At 42.7% G+C, this 17,164-nt stretch overlaps 1 protein-coding gene across 1 annotated transcript; it reads left to right on the plus strand.

Moving 5' to 3' along the window:
• Positions 1 to 3,002: 3,002 nt before the first annotated feature.
• NIPA2 (NIPA magnesium transporter 2) lies at positions 3,003 to 17,164 on the plus strand. The gene is made up of 7 exons (XM_071547921.1): positions 3,003 to 3,252; positions 11,491 to 11,551; positions 11,913 to 12,135; positions 13,754 to 13,810; positions 14,578 to 14,668; positions 15,203 to 15,363; positions 16,194 to 17,164. Exons 3-7 carry the CDS (start codon positions 11,997 to 11,999, stop codon positions 16,829 to 16,831), a joined length of 1,086 nt encoding a protein of 361 aa, XP_071404022.1. The 5' UTR covers positions 3,003 to 3,252; positions 11,491 to 11,551; positions 11,913 to 11,996; the 3' UTR covers positions 16,832 to 17,164.

Consider the following 17,164-nt stretch of genomic DNA (forward strand, 5'->3'; position numbering starts at 1 on the left):
AAGAATTAACCGAGAATGACTAAGAATTAACCATGTTCTTCAAAGACCTTGAGATTAGCTCAATTGGTTAAAACTTGGTTGTAATAATGGGAAGGTCATGGGTTCAATCCCCTATGCGGGCCATTGACTTAAGAGTTGGACTTGATGATCCTTGTGGGTCCCATCCAACTCAGAATATTCTGTGAAGGAGTGCATTTGATATTGTCAGATGTTAACTTGTTATTGTTTTAGGTTGGTTGAGAGGAGTTTTCGAAAGGAGAGCAGGAGAGGAGAGTGGAAAGGGAAGACTAAATTGACTAGTTTCAGACATGACTCTTGTTTACCTCAGAAATATGTATGTGTACATACGTGTTACCAGCATTTGCCATGATCACAAGCACATTAATTTTTGTAGCTCCTCTAAACTTTGATCTTAGCTATGAGTACTTAAATGCTTCTGTTTATACTGTACTGGTTTAGGTGATACAGGTGTTTATTTTTTTTAATCCATTTGAGAAACCATTTTCACCAGCTGTTGAATTTTGTTTCAAAGACTTCACAGTTTTGGTGTCTACTTGTAAAAGCATAGAAAACCCAGCCTTCTACTATGAAATTATATAGGTAATGACTGCAAATCTATTAGCGGTTTTATATATTAAAATACATTTTTATATACACACACATGCGTATATATGTATATAAAATTACTTCATAAGTACAAATTTCATGTCAAGAATACCAGATTAGTTTTACCCTGGGGAATGGAATGTTGCCCTAAGGAATAAAATAGGCCTAATATTTATCCATATGCTTTGACTAGTGTAGAAATTTAATTTTTGTGACCAAGGGACCATTTTAAATGAGAAAGAACATGGCAGGTAACGTGATGAGGAGTGGCTTTGTATCCAGTGAGGGAAAGCCAAGACTGATTCTCTAGTTTTGTGTTCAGGTTTTCCCAGGTTTAGCAAAAAGGAAGCAGCTGCTTATGTGGACTAGGATAATGTTAACACAAACCCCAAGAAGGCTAAAAAAAATAGGAACTGCTGTTACTAAGGGATGTGACAAAACTGTCTCATCATGTTTGAAGAGACAGAGATGCATCTTCCATGTGGAGCTACCACAGGTATTCTGGCAGGGTTGTTTGTCCAGACTTAATGTCACAAGGCATAAAGCCTACTCAGATAGTCCTGAAGAAACCCAAGAGCCTTGTGAGCCTGAAGCCTGACTATTTCAAAGACTCCTTGCTGTGAGCTGAGGACAAATATTTGCCCAACTATATTTATCAATTTATATAGTGTGAGATTAAAGCAGGTGGGGTTGTAAAGCATGCAGGGAGAGTGTAGAATCTGAATTAAATCAGTTAATTAACCATGCCCTTTACCCAGCCCTGTAGAATGCCTCTCTCCCTTACTGCATATGGTTTCTAAGTGTTCATTTCAGCCTGGAAAAGAGAAGGCTTCAGGGTGACCTAAGTGCCCCTTCCAGTATCTGAAGGGAATTTACAGGAAGGATGGGGCAAGACTATTTTACAAGAGCATGTAATGAGAGGACAAGGCAAAATGAGTTCAAAGTGAAAGAGCGTAAGTTTAGATTGGATATTAGAAAAACATCCAAGGACCTGAGTTCGAGTCTCAGTGGGGACCATCCCCTGGCAGTTCAATGCCTCCCTGCCATCCCATCCGTCACATCTCGGATGCTCAGCAGGGTCAGCCCCGGTTAGTACCGGATGCTGTGACCGTCACGAGAACTTCCCTGTCACTGTCCAAGCTCGCTCAGCCGTGGCAAATGGACCTTAGGACTTAAACGGAGGGGCCAGTTCTGTGCACGCTGTGCCTCACCTAAAAAGTCCACTGTGCAGGCTGGAAGGGCACACCCACGTGGGGAGAGCCCTTCCCAAATCTTTGTTCGCGAAGTCTGGCCATACATACATACAGGAAAACATTCTTTGTTGTGAGGGTGGTGAAGCAGAGGAATGGGTTGTCCAGAGAAGCTGTGGAGGTGTCCAAGGCCAGGCTGGAGCGACCTGGGATGTCCCTGCACACGGCAGGGGCGCTGGGACTGGATGATAGTCAAGATCCCCTTACCAACTCAAACCATTCTAAGATTCTATGATTCTGTGACTTGCTGTGAGACCGTCAAGCCCGAGTATTGCAGGTGCTGACAGGGCGTGGGGATGGCCGGTCACGGCTGCAGGTGCACGGCGGCCCGAGGGGCGGCGGGGGCGGTTCACGACCCGGAGCTGACGCTGGGTAAGGCACAGCTGTGTGAGAAGTACGAGTGTGATTCGTGTCGGTAAAAACGGATGGGTTATTGGGGCTCCTATAGTGACATGAGAAAAAACATATGGCCAGCCAATTAAGCAAAAATTCCAACTTACACCCACATGGAGAGATAAACAGGATAGTGTTAAATCACTTTATCTCCTATAACTTTGTCACGGACCAGAGGAGTTGTAACAGGAAGGGTGAAGAGTTAAAACTTTCCCACATCTAAGGGGAACAGAATTTATAGTGGGGTTATCACTAGGGTTATAAGAGTGACTTAGCTATAGTAGTATATGTTAAACTGCTTGACAACGTACTTAAAATGTTTGTGCATGAGTTAAATTAATATGTATGAAGGGACTAAACAAATGCTAGAATTACACTGTGTTTGGGGTGCGATGGTGAGCAATGCTTGCGTCTATCATGCCCAGCATGCTGAAATTGCTATTATCATATAATAAAGTTTAATTAAAACCCTACGAGGTTGAGACTTTTGTTTCTCACAGCTGTGTCCGGGAGCAGCTCCCCTCACCCCGGGGCAGCTCACAGACCCCCCGGAACAGCTCCCCCAGCCCCACGGCAGCTCACCGGGCCCCGGAGTAGCTCACAGACCCCCGGGGGCAGCTCATAGACCCCTCGGAGCAGCTCACCGGGCCCCCCAGGGCAGCCCCCCTCCCCCCGGAGCAGGCGCTAGCCGGGGGGGCAGTGCCAGGGAAGCGGAAGGTGACCCACGGCGGGCGGGCCCAGGGCCGGGGCCGCGCCCCTTCCGGCGGGCGCTGCCGGAACCCGCGGAGCGGAGCGGGCGGCTGGGGCAGGGACGCCGCTTCACTCTCGCCGCCGTTCCCCGCCCGCTCTCCCGGTGCCGGTCCCTTGTCCCGTCCCGTCCCCTCATGGCGGTGCAGCGCGCGGGCACCGGCCGCTCCCGCCGCCCGCTCCGGCCTCCCCCGCCGCCGTCTCCTCCTCTTCGCTCGCCGCTCCTGGCGGGGATGTGAGGGGGCCGTGGCCGCAGGTAAGGGCGGGGAGAGGCGGGCAGGGGCCTCTCGGGGGCGGGGGCGGGGGCAGGGGCAGGGGCAGGCGAGGCTCCCTCGGCGCAAGGCCCGGGGCGCTGCGGGTGAGAGCGACGGGCCGAGGGCGGCTCCGGCCTCGGACGTGCCTGCGGGAGCACAGGGGTGGTTTCTCCGCAGTGGGAAGCTTGCCGTGGTTTGGGCTGAGACGGCAGAGATTAAAAACCCTCAGTGTGGGTGTTTGTGTGGCTCTCCGGCCGGGCAGAAGTGGCGAGGTACAGTGTCCAGGGTCTGCCGGAGCTCCGCCGCCGCTGTGCCCCGGATTGGAGCTGAAACCAGGGAGCTCGGCCGGTTCGTGCTCGGTTTGGTTCAGGGTTGAACTGAGCAGCTTCGACAGAACTTCAGAGCCCTGGCAGTGCTTTAGTTTGACATGGAAAATAGTTAATTTTGCATTATATTTTATTCTAGGCGTAAGCTGTGCCAGGGGAGGTTTAGGTTGGAAAAAATAGGAAAAATTTCATTACAGAAAAAGTGGCTGGGCATTGGAATGGGCTACCCAGGGAAGTGGTGGAGTCACTATCCCTGGAGGTGTTTAAGGAAGGACTGGAAGTGGCAATGAGTGCCACGGTCTCGTTGACACGATGGTGTTGGATCGCACGTTGGACTCGACGATCTCAGAGGTCTTTTACAACCTAATTGATTTTGTGATTCAGAATGATGATGTATGTTTGTTCATACACCGTGAGGATGTTGCCTGGATCTGACTCTTTTGCCCCTGGTTGTTTTTTTTTTTGTCTGATCTTTTCTTTTTCAAGCAGTCAACTTTCTCCATTTCATTGCAATGTCTTCAATGTTTTTAGTTAAACAATAATAAACATAAATCATCGTGGCTCTTTCTTAATGCTTTTGATGTGCCTTGTTGTACAGAGTTGGAGTTTTTTCCCCTGGAAAGATGACAGCTTCATGGATAGGAAATTACTGCATTAGTTTTTGTCAGTATCATTGTATTTAAAAGTCAGTGTCACACTTGTTCTGCTTTTGTTAAAGTGTTAATTTTAAGGATAAAATCCTGGCAAAGAGCAAGCAGGTAGTAAGATGCTGTATCAGTCATGTCAAAGGAGTAGCAGTAACTAATGTCTAGATTGGACTTTAGCATCCTGAGTTATCATAAATTTAGAACTGCCCATCTTAAATACTAAAGGTGGAGTGTCAGTGACCCTATGGTGATGACTCCTCCCACTGAGAGTGGATCTGGTGTCAGGTACAGCAAAAGTGAAGCAAGTCTGGAGTCTATTTTGATAGATTTCCAGGCAGACAGTCAATACAGTATCAGCTGTCTGTAGCACTGTCTGCAGTTTGCATTCAGTTAATAAATAACACTCTTCTAGTGAAGCTATTTTTATCTTTATGGGAAAATGCTTTAATTAAAGGTCATTCTTTCCATAAAGTGAATAGCTACAAGTAGACCATGCAAAGAATAAGTTTTTAGTGTGGCATTTTTTTTGCTTCCTCCTGGTTTCAAAAAGTGTAATGCTTGTTGCTTTTGCTTTTTAAATAGAAATCTGTTTTGCAAAGAATAAATTTCACCATAGTTTGACTAAACTGTTTAAAATAGGCAACTAGAATGGTTAAGATATGTTTTGCTTTCTGAGCACATGCTAGTATATGTGCATATATATATAGCATTATAAACAGATTTTTTTTTAGTTTGCCTATGGAATATTAAATAATTATGTGTATGAGTTTGTGATGTGTGTATCAGTCTGTCATGTGACAGAGCTGGAAAACTGTATCTGTATTGGGGCAGATTTGCAGTGCAAAATTGAATGTATTGTGTCCTGAACAGTGGATATATATAATCTTTGAGTACTGTGTTCATGCATCTTGGCCTTTTAAACATGCACATAACTAAGTTTTGAACTGGCAGCTCTTTTACCTAATACTGTGTTATGTCTGTCCCTTCATTGTTCTCTCTATACCTGTATTTAAAAGATGTGTTCATGAGTGGACAGAACATACACCTAACTAAGTGATTCAAGTCTTCCTCAGTTATTTGGGTGGTTTTAGTAACCTTAGTGAGAATATTTCTGTGTTCATACTCTCCACTTGCCTCAGAGTTCGGTATATCCAAAGGAGGGCTGGAAGGCAGGAGGGCTCTGCAGAGGGATCTGGATAGACTTGAGAGATGGGCTGATTCCAATGGGATGAAGTTCAATAAGGCCAAGTGCCGGGTCCTGCACTTTGGCCACAACAACCCCCTGCAGCGCTACAGACTGGGCACAGAGTGGCTGGAGAACAGCCAGGCAGAAAGGGACCTTGGAGTACTAATTGACAGGAAGCTCAGCATGAGCCAACAGTGTGCCCAGGTGGCCAAGAAGGCCAATGGGATCCTGGCCTGTATCAAAAATAGCGTGGCCAGCAGGACCAGGGAAGTGATCCTTCCCCTGTACTCTGCATTGGTGAGGCCACACCTTGAGTACTGTGTTCAGTTCTGGGCCCCTCAGTTCAGAAAGGATATTGAGGTGCTGGAGCAGGTCCAGAGAAGAGCAACAAGGCTGGTGAAGGGACTGGAGCACAAGTCCTATGGGGAGAGACTGAGGGAGCTGGGATTGTTTAGCCTGGAGAAGAGGAGGCTTAGAGGTGACCTCATCACTGTCTAGAACTACCTGAAGGGAAGTTCTAGCCAGGTGGGGGCTGGTCTCTTCTCCCAGGCACTCAGCAATAGGACAAGGGGGCACGGGCTCAAGCTCTGCCAGGGGAAATTTAAGTTGGAGATCAGAAAAAAATTCTTTCCAGAGAGAGTAATCAGGCATTGAAATGGCCTGCCCAGAAGGGTGGTGGATTCCCCATCCCTGGAGGTTTTTAAAATGAGATTGGACGTGGCACTGAGTGCCGTGATCTGGTAGTGGACTGGAGTTGGGCCAAGGGTTGGACTTGATGATCTCAGAGGTCTTTTCCAACCCATCGATTCTATGATTCTATGGTGAAGGCCCCAGAGGGGAAGCCGTAAGGAGTGGCAGAGGTAATTTGCTTTGTTTAGCCTGGAGGAGGCTGAGTGGGGACCTCATTGCAATCTACAGCTTGCTCGGGAGGGTAAGCGAAGGGACACTGATCTCTCCTCTCTGATGACCAGTAACTGGACCTGGGAGAATGGCATGAAGCTGTGTCAGGGGAGGTTGAGTTTGGATATCAGGAGGATGTTCTTCACCAGGAGAGTGGTCAGGCACTACAACAGGCTCCCCAGTGTCACAGCCCCTCACCTGGTGGAGTTCAAACCTGTGTGTGTTGAGCCATATGGTGTGATTTTTGGGGCTGTCCTGTGCAGGGCCAGGACATGGCCTTGATCCTTGTGGGTCCTTTCCAACTCAGCATATTCTGTCATTCTTACCTTGAGTTATAGAAACATCCTTTGAAAGCTCACCATACCAAAGCCAAAAATTAAAACCTTTTTAGTTGTTTTGCAAGGAAAGTGCCTTAGCTCCTAAGTTACAGAAAAAAATTAAAAGACTAGTATAGTATTTTAGTTCAGCTTTAACATGGTGCCTTCTAAAGAGTAGCTTAGATCACAAGTTATTTGATTTGTGAAGTGAAAAGGAAAGGGATGAAAAAACACTTAAAGCAAGACATACCTAAGGAAGATTAAATTTAAAATCACATTGCTTTGTGTTTGTAAACAAAAATACTGTCCCTTTTTGAATTATAGATGAGACATTGTAAAGTCTGGTGTGTTGTGCATGAAAATGAACTCAGCTTGAAATAATGGACAGGTTTTTTTCTGAATTCTTAAAATGCCAATTAATATTATTTAGAACTTCTGGTTTAGAAACCTAACTTTGAAATATTTAAGAAGTGAATGCCTCTGGATTTTGGAACAAAATCAGTACGTATAGCGAGTCTTCTAAAGGCTCATCATGGAGCATTTGGATTTTTGTTTTGTTAGGGAGCATTTCAGTTTCCTGTAATTTTATGTCTGTGGACAGAAGAAGTGAACACATAATAGCCAATGTGACACATAATAGTCAACGTGTATTTGTTAAAGCAGGTTTTGATTCAACCCCTTTTTCTTTCCTGAAAAGCTTTGTGCCTAGGAAGGCATTAAAAAGGTGCTTTATTAAAAGAGCAGATTTTACAATAAAATACCACAGAACAGTTCAAAAGCTGCAGAATGGCTGTACCTGGAGGAACCTGTCTTGCCAAAGCAGGCGTTTGTTTAAAAATCTTGCATATGAGTCATATCTGAACCTTGTGCTGTTTAATGTGAGTGATCTGGCTGGAAAGACAAAGAAATAATCAATGACACAGAGCAGGAAAAGGTTGACAGTATGTAACCTCAGGTGAATATTTTCAGGAAACATTTCTAAAAAAAAAGAGATTTTTTTTAATAGGAGTGAATAGAAGATACTGTACCCAGGTAGGAATAGTTTGCTGTACAAGTGTAGGAGGTTGTATTAATAGGGAAGTTGAAGATAAGTCAACAGGAGGTGACTGCTGAGAAAGGGCTAAGGAAACCACCCATTTTGGGTGCATAAGAAGAAATAACAGTCTAGATGTGTGAAAGTAATAATAACTCAAGCTAAAGCACTGTATGGACCTTTGGGAGTTGCATTTAAAAAAAGCCAATGGGAAAGAACCCAGAGGGTGGCACAGCAGGAGGTGCCAAGATCCAGCTGGCAGAGTGACCCTGGGATGTGGGTGCAAAGATAAAGGGACTTGTATCTTTTCCAAGAATGGACAAACACAATGGGTTTGGTAGTAAAAATGAAGATCTAAGTGAAGATCATTAGATAATGAGAGTCCCTAAAAGCATCAAAGCATGGCTACCGTGTTTGTAAAGTTTCCTTTGCAACTATTTCCTGGGACAAGCTTGGCTGAATTATTTGTAATGAGAAGCAGCAGTGAATGATGTGCTAAGTGGCAAAGGGTTTAAGTAAATGGCCTGTTAAGGTAGTTTTTTATTTAGTGACATCATCCTGTTCACAGTTTAAAAGATCAGGTTTTAGATAAGAAAACTGTGAATTCTGGCATTTAAATAGTGTAGCATATATTTAAATTACTTCTTGTAAGTCTTATAAGACTGTTTACTGAACTCTAGAGGGCTTGTGTCCAAATAGGTAAAGTTGGAACAATCTCCCATGTCTGCCTTTCCCAACTCTAATTATTGATGCCATACAATGTATGGCTTGTGGAAGCAATTCTGATTTTCTTTGAATGATATCTCCCACATACTTATGCTGTTCTGCTTTTAAATATAAACTATTGTTTCATCTCACTACACCACTTCTAGTGTTTCTGAATATTTAGAGAGCTTACTTGCTACAATAAATGTAACATCTTTCAGTCCTGTGTTTGTGCTGCTTTGGGGAGAAAGGCACTTTTAAGCAAAGAGTCAAAGAAGGGTTGCTTTGTGTTTTAGACCAGAGTCTGTGTCCTCCCAGCATTTGTGAAACTGTTTGGTTGTATCTTGAAAATAAACAAACAAAAATTGTGGCTAATCTGGATTTGCTTATGTCCCACAGGATCTTTTACATTCCAGATTTCTCCATTTCTCCCTGTTTGTTAACCATCAAACCCAGTATATGTTCCTTGTTTAGGCTGCCCTTGCACTGTTGTGTGCTGAAAGTTATGACTCATGATACCAGCAGATCCAAGGGCAGCTCCTTAACAAGTGGTTTTTGGAGGTGTTGTAAATGTTGTAGCTTCTGTGGATAGGAGAGTCTCATCTCTTTGTCCTCCTCTGAGATCAGATCAGCAAAGTAGAATTCCTCCATGCCCTGAGTGGGTGAAATGTTCTCTGTGTTAAAATCAGAGGTGAACTTGATTAAAGAACCTTTATAGAACTCCACTTCTGCCAGTTTTGTTTAACTCCTACATTTTCTGGCTTCTCCCCTGTTTGTAACCCAGTAGTGGCCCTGACTGCTGGGATGCAGCAACTTTGGCATGTCCTGAAGCAGAAAAATGAGAGCCCAATTTATTCCAGAAACTGCTCATTTCATGGCATTGTCTTTTCTCATTTCCGAAGATAATTTTTCTTGCTTGTATTTTTGAGGACACATTAGTTCTTCTTCTTTACTAAGTCTTAGGGTTAGAATTATACTGCTAATTTTGTGAAGTGAAAGGCTTCTGGTGCATGGTATTGCTGTGACCTTGCAGCTGTACACGTTGGTTCTACACATGCAACTTCTATCTGTGCTGTATGCAAAGGGAACCACATCTCCTCTGAGAGAGGCTGAGTTCACCATGACTGTGTGACATTTGTCTGCAACTGCAGACAATCTGTGTAAACCTTAGTATGGCAGTCCAGCCCAGTCAGAAATGGGACTGGCCATGACTTACCTTGAGTATTGTGTTCAGTTCTGGGCCCCTCAGTTCAGGAAAGATATTGAAGGGCTGGAGCTGGGCCAGAGAAGAGCAACAAGGCTGGTGAAGGGACTTGAGCACAAGTCCGGTGGGGAGAGGCTGAGGGAGCTGGGGTTGTTTAGCCTGGAGAAGAGGAGGCTCAGAGGTGACCTCATCACTGTCTAGAACTACCTGAAGGGAAGTTCTAGCCAGGTGGGGGTTGGTCTCTTCTCCCAGGCACTCAGCAATAGGACAAGGGGGCACGGGCTCAAGCTCTGCCAGGGGAAATTTAAGTTGGATATCAGAAAAAACTTCTTTCCAGAGAGAGTAATCAGGCATTGGAATGGCCTGCCCAGAAGGGTGGTGAATTCCCCATCCCTGGAGGTTTTTAAACTGAGACTGGACGTGGCACTGAGTGCCATGATCTGGTAGTGGACTGGAGTTGGACCAAGGGTTGGACTTGATGATCTTGGAGTTCTTTTCCAACCCAATCAATTCTATGATTTTATTATTCTATTATTCTATGTCTGTAAGGACAGATAAAGCTGAGGAGAAGAGCTAACTGTAATTTACCTGAATTAATGTAATGGAAGTGGTTAAAATTTGAGCCATTTACAAGTTTGACAAAGTGGTTGACAGGGCATCAAAAACTCTTTAGTGTATTAGGGATATGAGGGAAAGGAGAACTGCTAGTTTTGGACTGTAGCATCCTTTTTAAGTTTAAATTAATAAAATTGCCTGTTAGCTTACAAGTTTCCTCATTCTTCTGCAATCAGATTCTTCCTTTGCTGCAAAGAAAAGCAGCCTGTGCTTCTCTCTTGTCTCTGAGATGCAGTGGGTGGCAGATGTCAGGATGGAACTAAGTGATGCTCTTTACCTCTGTCAGTGCAGGTGAAGAGATGCAAGCCAGTGAAAGAAGAAAAGGAAAAAAAAGTATAGATAGCTGTCTTAGTAAAAGTACTTCCTTTAGTAATATAACTAAAGTAACAACTGTTGAAAAAAGTGGTAGAGTTAAAAGTTTAGCAAAAGCAGCCTCTTTTCCCCCAGGTGTTGCTGTATCAGTGTCACAATTTGCACCAGCTGGAGCTGGAAGAACATTCATAGCTGAATTACCTGAACAGAGTGTGCCTTACATGTGCTAGAAGAGGTGGTAGAGAGAACAGTCACAGAAGTCTGTTGATATTTTTCCTTGCATTAAAAAATCCCTTTATTCTTCAGGGGACTGAAGGTCTTGTTTGAATTCAAAACCAGGGGAATATTTTTTGCGGTTGGTGCGGTGGCTGAGTTTGGTCTGTCTCACACAATAATTATTTGTTTTGTTCCATAGGTGATTTTGTATCATGCAAAAATCTAGTTTGTTTTTAAAAGTTGCTAGAAAATGAAAGCACTTTCTTGTAGATCATTTACTTAGTTTCTCCTACAAAATAAGATACTAAAAATTACTATGCAAGGATTAAGGGAAGAGCATTTGAATATTTTGAACTGTGGCTCTTGCAGCATTTTGAATAGTGCCAAGTTGAGTGCTTATTAAATGGGACTGTTTTCCCCTACTTTTTCACAGCCTCACTGGATGCAAGTAAGAGGATCTGTGTTCAGTTTTGATGTTTACCTACCTGTGGGTCTTTGCTAGGTTTCTCCTAGGGATATAGCAAATTAATCAAAGTCAGAAGCATGAAAGTACAGGGAAAAGTAGAATTGAAAGAAAGCAGGTTTTGAAGAAACAGATACTTGGTTCAAGTACGGGAAACTCTGTAATAGAGATCCAACAAACAAATGTCTTATTGCTTGCTAGATTTTCCTGTTTTTTAAAGAATTATTGCATGTGCATGCATGTCTCAGGCTTGTTAGTGTTATGGAAATGACTGTATCATTAAACACCCTTCTAATAGTTTCTTTTGTTTTTCTAGGGAGTTTATGTACAAGAAATGCTGTGACTGTTCTCAAACTCTCTTACAAACTGATTTCAACGTAAGTAATTGTTTGATCAGTATCATCAGTTACATGGTGTGCCAGCCACAGATCTGTGTACTCAGTGAAAAGAAAAATAAATCACATATTTATAAGCTTTCCTTAACATTTCTGAAAGAACTTCTGTTTGTTTGGGTTTCAGTTTTTATATGCCAGGTCAGAAACCCTTCCTTCTCTGTGTTCAGACTTGTTAGTTACTCATCCATGGTGCAGGCTTACACATGCGTCAAGGATTGCCTTTTTTTTTTAATGCTGTTAGCACTGAGACCATTTACAGGAGAACCAGTCACGTGAGCTGTTGAAGATTTTCCTGTACAGAATATTCCTACCAGTTTAATTCTGATGTGTTTATTTTGCTCAGGTTTCAGTGTTGCATCATTTTGTGTTGAGTAACAGAAGTTCAGCTCCTCATTGATCAATGTGACAGTGTTTAGTAGTTTACGAGATGAGCCAGACTCGTGGGAGATATGACTTCTGTATTGGTCTGGTGTTGGCTATGAGTTCCAGCATTTTCATTGGAGGAAGTTTCATCCTGAAAAAGAAAGGTCTCCTCCGGTTAGCCAGGAAAGGCTCCATGAGAGCAGGTAAATACATCTTTTAATGAATTGCTGATGTTCAGATTTTGCTATTTAACAGATTGCTAAACTAATGATCTTGTTTTGACTTTTTTGTTTGTTACTTGTATATGAAACCTAAACCGTAGAGCTGATATGTTTGTCCTCTGGTGTCAGATACCCCTAACCCTGTGTGTGATATTTAATTTGTATGTAATGCCCTCTGGGGACACTTGTCATTTATGTGTCAGTTAAGTCGACATTGTACTTGCAAATTGAACTTGGAAGCAGCACTCTTAACTATACCTGTGCTCCTGAGTGACTGAAATTTAGGAGAGTTAATGATGTTTGAGTGTCAAGAGATTGTTTTGGAAACCTAAAAATCACGTGTAGTAATTGAGTGTAACAAGCAGTGTCCCTCCAGGGTTCATACTCGGAGAAATGCTATTAAATATCTTCATCAGTGTTACAGACAGTGGTACTGAGTGCTCTGTCAGTGAGTCTGTGGATGACACCAAGCTGAGTGGGGCAGCTGATGTAGAGGGAGGGGATGGCATCCAGAGAGACCTGGATGGGCTTGTGGAGTGGGTCTGTGCAAAGCTCATGAGATTCAGCAGGAACAAGCACAAGGCCTGAGCTGGGGCAACCCCCAGGAGCAACACCAGCTGGGAATGAAGGGGTCAAGAGCAGGCCTGCTAAGAAGGACCTGGTGGATGAAAAGCTGGAAATGACCCAGCAATTTGTGCTCTCACAGCCCAGAAAGTCAATCCCAGAAAGCCAATTGTATCCAAATGAGGTGTGGTCAGCAGGTCAAGAGAGGTGATTCTGCTCCTCGCTCTGGTGAGACTCCACCTGAAGTGCTGCATCCAGCTCAGGGGTCCTCAGCATGGAAAGGACACGGACCTGTTGGAGCAAGTCCAGAGAACAGACAATGATCAGAGCGATACAACACTTCTCCTGTGCGAACAGGCTGACAGAGTTGGGGTTGTTCAGCCTGGAGACGAGAAGGGCACCTAAAGGGCGCTTATAAGAATAACAGAGATCATTTTTTTTTTAACCAGGGCCTGTGGTGACAGGACAAGGGGCAATGGTTTTAAACTGAGAGAGGATAGATTTAGTTAGGATGGTTGCAGCATTCTCAGATCATGCAGAAGGCTGACTCTGAATGCTTTTAATTCAGTACCTGTCACCTTTGCTTCTAAAAGATGGTTGATCTTGAGATACATAATTCATTCTCCCTGGTTTGGAATGAGAAAAAAGTATAATGTTCACATGTAATCAACCACATAAGCCATGTATGATTTCCACAGAGTGACAGTCTTACTAAGAGACACCGTAACTTGGCTTTTCATGTCAATACAGTGAGTTGAAAGAACTCTTTCTCACAACAATGCGTATATGGTCATCAGTGCCATTTCTAATACAAAAGGAATAACTGGTTTTTAGAGTAGGCTGTAGGAGGCACATGCATGTCAGAAATTGAAGGTGCTTTGATCTCAATCTCTCTGCCTAGAAAGCCTAAGTATCAAAAGACTGCCCATGTTTTTAAAGGCATGGGCTGCAAAAGTGATTTTATGTCATGAGTGTTACTAGTCATGGAGCGTTGATGTATCTTTTTAGTGGAGTAGCAAACATTTTTCAATTTTAGGTCAAGGTGGTCATGCATACCTTAAGGAGTGGCTGTGGTGGGCTGGACTTCTTTCAAGTAAGTATCAAAAATATATTCATCTAAGTGCCAAAAATACAATCCGCATGATATAATTTTAATAAATAACTATGCCACAAATGGCAGCAAAGATTATAAAAAAAGGAACAGGATTGGGATTCTGCAATGTCTGTTAATGCTGTCTGGTGTTTTGATGGGTGCAGGTCTAATGATTTTAATATAACTTCTCTCACACCAGAAGTTCTTCCTTTAATTTAACTGCCCTCTTTCTGTAGTGGAACTAAGCAGACATTGGTCTTGCATGTCTTTGCTACCACATACATTCTGGTTTTTGTCTGAGCAGAGAAGTGCTTAGATATATAGGGTTCCTTAGAGGGAAACATATTTTGGGATTATGTCTATTTTCTGAACTTTTTTTCATTGCTTAAGCTCTCAGCTTACTGGCTGTATTCAGGTAACTGGCTTATTGTACGTGCTGTGCTGTATCCTGGTATTGCTGATTGCTCCATGCAGAAGTTCGTGAATCAAGTTGGCAGGCTGGGAAGTAGAACACAGACACTAAAATAAAACACCTTCTGATTTGGTAGAATTAATTCCAATACCTGTTGCATTTCCACAGCCTGTTTTAAAAATAGTGGGGGAGAGGGGTAGGGGTGTAGGTGCTAGTACTGCTGGCTGAATGCTATCAATAGAATCTTCCATTGTTCCCTTCCTGCATGTCTGTGTCTACACCAACACTTGCACTGAGTCACAGGTTTGTCGTGTGACAGCCTAACCCCTGTTTTTTAATTACTGTTCTTCTGCAGTGGGAGCTGGCGAAGTAGCTAACTTTGCTGCCTATGCTTTTGCACCAGCTACATTAGTGACTCCTTTAGGAGCTCTCAGTGTTCTTGTAAGGTAAGAAACACTAACAGAAAGCAGTGTGATTTGAGAGAGAGAAGCAAAACATTTATTTAGAAATATGTCACAGAACTATGCTGTAATAAATGTGGTTTGTTCTTAACAATAAACAGTACTTACAAACATCAGGAGTAACTTTAAGTCTCTCCAAATATGTAGAGACCATGATATAAAAGGGTTCCAGCATGCACTGACACTTCCATCTCTGAAAAGCTACTGTCCTCTGTGTTTCAAGAACTTGGGATTTCATTCAAGAGCAGTGTTTTCATTCCTGAATTTCTAAAATTAGTTTTGCAAGTTCTTAGAGCATTTTTTCACAGGCAGCATAAAAAAATAGTTCTGGGGAGGATGCCAAATACTAACAGGTAGTTCTGTCCATAGCAAGTATCTTGAGATAGAAAATAACTAGTAGCTAATTTTAAGCTGTACACTGTGTATGCAAGAGACCTGTACAGTCAAAGCAACCTATAAGTTGATGAGCAAATGAATATTACTGATTCCATGTTTGTTGGTGCATTTTTTTCTTCTTAGTGCCATTCTGTCATCCTTCTTTTTAAATGAAAAACTTAATTTACATGGAAAAATAGGGTGTTTGCTAAGTATACTGGGATCAACTGTGATGGTAATTCATGCTCCACAAGAGGAGGAAGTAGAAACTTTGGATGAAATGTCCCACAAGCTGGGTGATCCAGGTGAGTAAAATGCCGCCTTGGTATGTACACAGCGCATCATTTCTTTATTATCATTTCATTACTGCGGCTCTCAAGTTTCAGGAAGGCAGCCTGTGTCTGCTACATGTTATCCGAAAGAAGCAGAGATTTGACTTCTGTAACATAATTCCATAGGGGACTTGTGTGATACTTCTCTAGCTTTGAACGAAGAGTTTTGCTGTGAACCACTGATATGAGTGTTTAAATAAATGCAGCAGCACAGGTGGATAAACGAAACTTTTATAAATTTTGATTGAAGTGTCTCGGACTCCAAGCCCAACTTTGAGCTGTCCTTTAAAGTGAAAAAGTAGGTGTCGTGGTGTGTCTGCTGAGAAGTGAAATCCTGGAGACGAGCTGTTATGCTTACCTGGAAGATGGGGTGCTCATAAATGCACATCTGCAAAATCCTAATTACACAAAGGCCATCCCCATCTTAGACACAAGGACGTAGCCAGCACAGAGATTAAAAACCTGTTCTTAAGGACTGACTTGATTATTGAAAATGGGGTCCCTAAAAACAGTCAGTTCAGACTCAAGACTGTATCCAGTGGCATCTGCATTCAGTGAGTCTGTGTGTAATGCAGTTTAGCAATCTAATCCTGCAGCTGTCTTGCCAATAGACTGGTAAAGGTAATATAGCATGCCTGAGGTTCATTCTTTGTTCTGGCTAGCTCACTCTAAAATCATTTTAACTGTGATAATGGAGGGCTAATTGGTTGGTCAAATTGTTAACACATGTTTTCTCAGTACCCCTCAGATGCTTTTGATAGTGTCCATAAATAACAAGATTTTTTTTCTTCCCCCAACCACAGGTTTTGTGGTCTTCGCAACACTCGTTGTCATTGTGTCTTTAATTCTAATATGTGTGGTGGGACCTCGCCATGGACAGACCAACATTCTCGTGTACATAACAATTTGCTCTGTAATTGGAGCCTTATCAGTCTCCTGTGTTAAAGGTTTGGGCATCGCTATAAAGGAACTTTTTGCGGGAAAACCAGTGCTGAAACATCCCTTGTCTTGGATTCTGCTGCTAAGCCTTACTGTCTGTGTGAGCACGCAGATCAACTATTTAAACAGGGCTCTGGATATATTCAACACTTCAATAGTGACTCCAATATATTATGTAATCTTTACAACATCTGTTTTAACTTGTTCTGCCATCCTTTTCAAGGAATGGCAACACATGGCGGCTGATGACATTATTGGCACCTTCAGTGGCTTCCTGACTATTATTATGGGGATCTTTTTATTGCATGCCTTCAAAGATGTTAATTTCACCCTAGCAAATCTCCCCCTCTCTTTGCGGAAGGATGACAGAGCAGCAAACGGCACTTTGCTGAGCACATACAACAGCTTTAATGATGATGAAGAAAGTTCTGCCTGTCTAAGTGAAATGCAGTCCACTGAGAGTCTCTCAGCCAGGAGGAATGGAAGTCTGTCAGCCTTCTGAAAATAACTACATGTTACTTAAAAAAAGAACAATTCTGTAACTCTGGAATTTTTTTTTCTCCTGTGAAATGTCTGATCTTGTCTGGAAATTCATGTACTTTTTAACAGTATGTGTAGACAATCGTTGATTTTTAAGTTCAATTAGTTTGGATAAAGAACACTGAAGCAGTTTTTATTTGCCTTATTTTTACTTTAAAAAGTACTAAAATGACCTCAGACCACAATTGGTTTTGTTGCTTAAGTTATGTGTAAATACTTTAATTTCATTCTTTTGTTTTTAAGATGTATTGCACTAATGACAATTTTATCAAAAATAAATGGCTTTATTTCTGCA

The sequence above is a fragment of the Pithys albifrons genome, chromosome 1 (genome assembly GCF_047495875.1).
Source record: "Pithys albifrons albifrons isolate INPA30051 chromosome 1, PitAlb_v1, whole genome shotgun sequence".
Taxonomy (NCBI): domain Eukaryota; kingdom Metazoa; phylum Chordata; class Aves; order Passeriformes; family Thamnophilidae; genus Pithys; species Pithys albifrons.

Bases quoted from the DNA above. Each gene is read 5' to 3' on its own strand.
- NIPA2 (XM_071547921.1), top strand. From the start codon at position 11,997: ATGAGCCAGACTCGTGGGAGATATGACTTCTGTATTGGTCTGGTGTTG. The intron at 13,811-14,577 runs GTAAGTATCAAA...GTTCTTCTGCAG, and splicing joins GTGGGCTGGACTTCTTTCAA to TGGGAGCTGGCGAAGTAGCT. The intron at 15,364-16,193 runs GTGAGTAAAATG...CCCCAACCACAG, and splicing joins CCACAAGCTGGGTGATCCAG to GTTTTGTGGTCTTCGCAACA.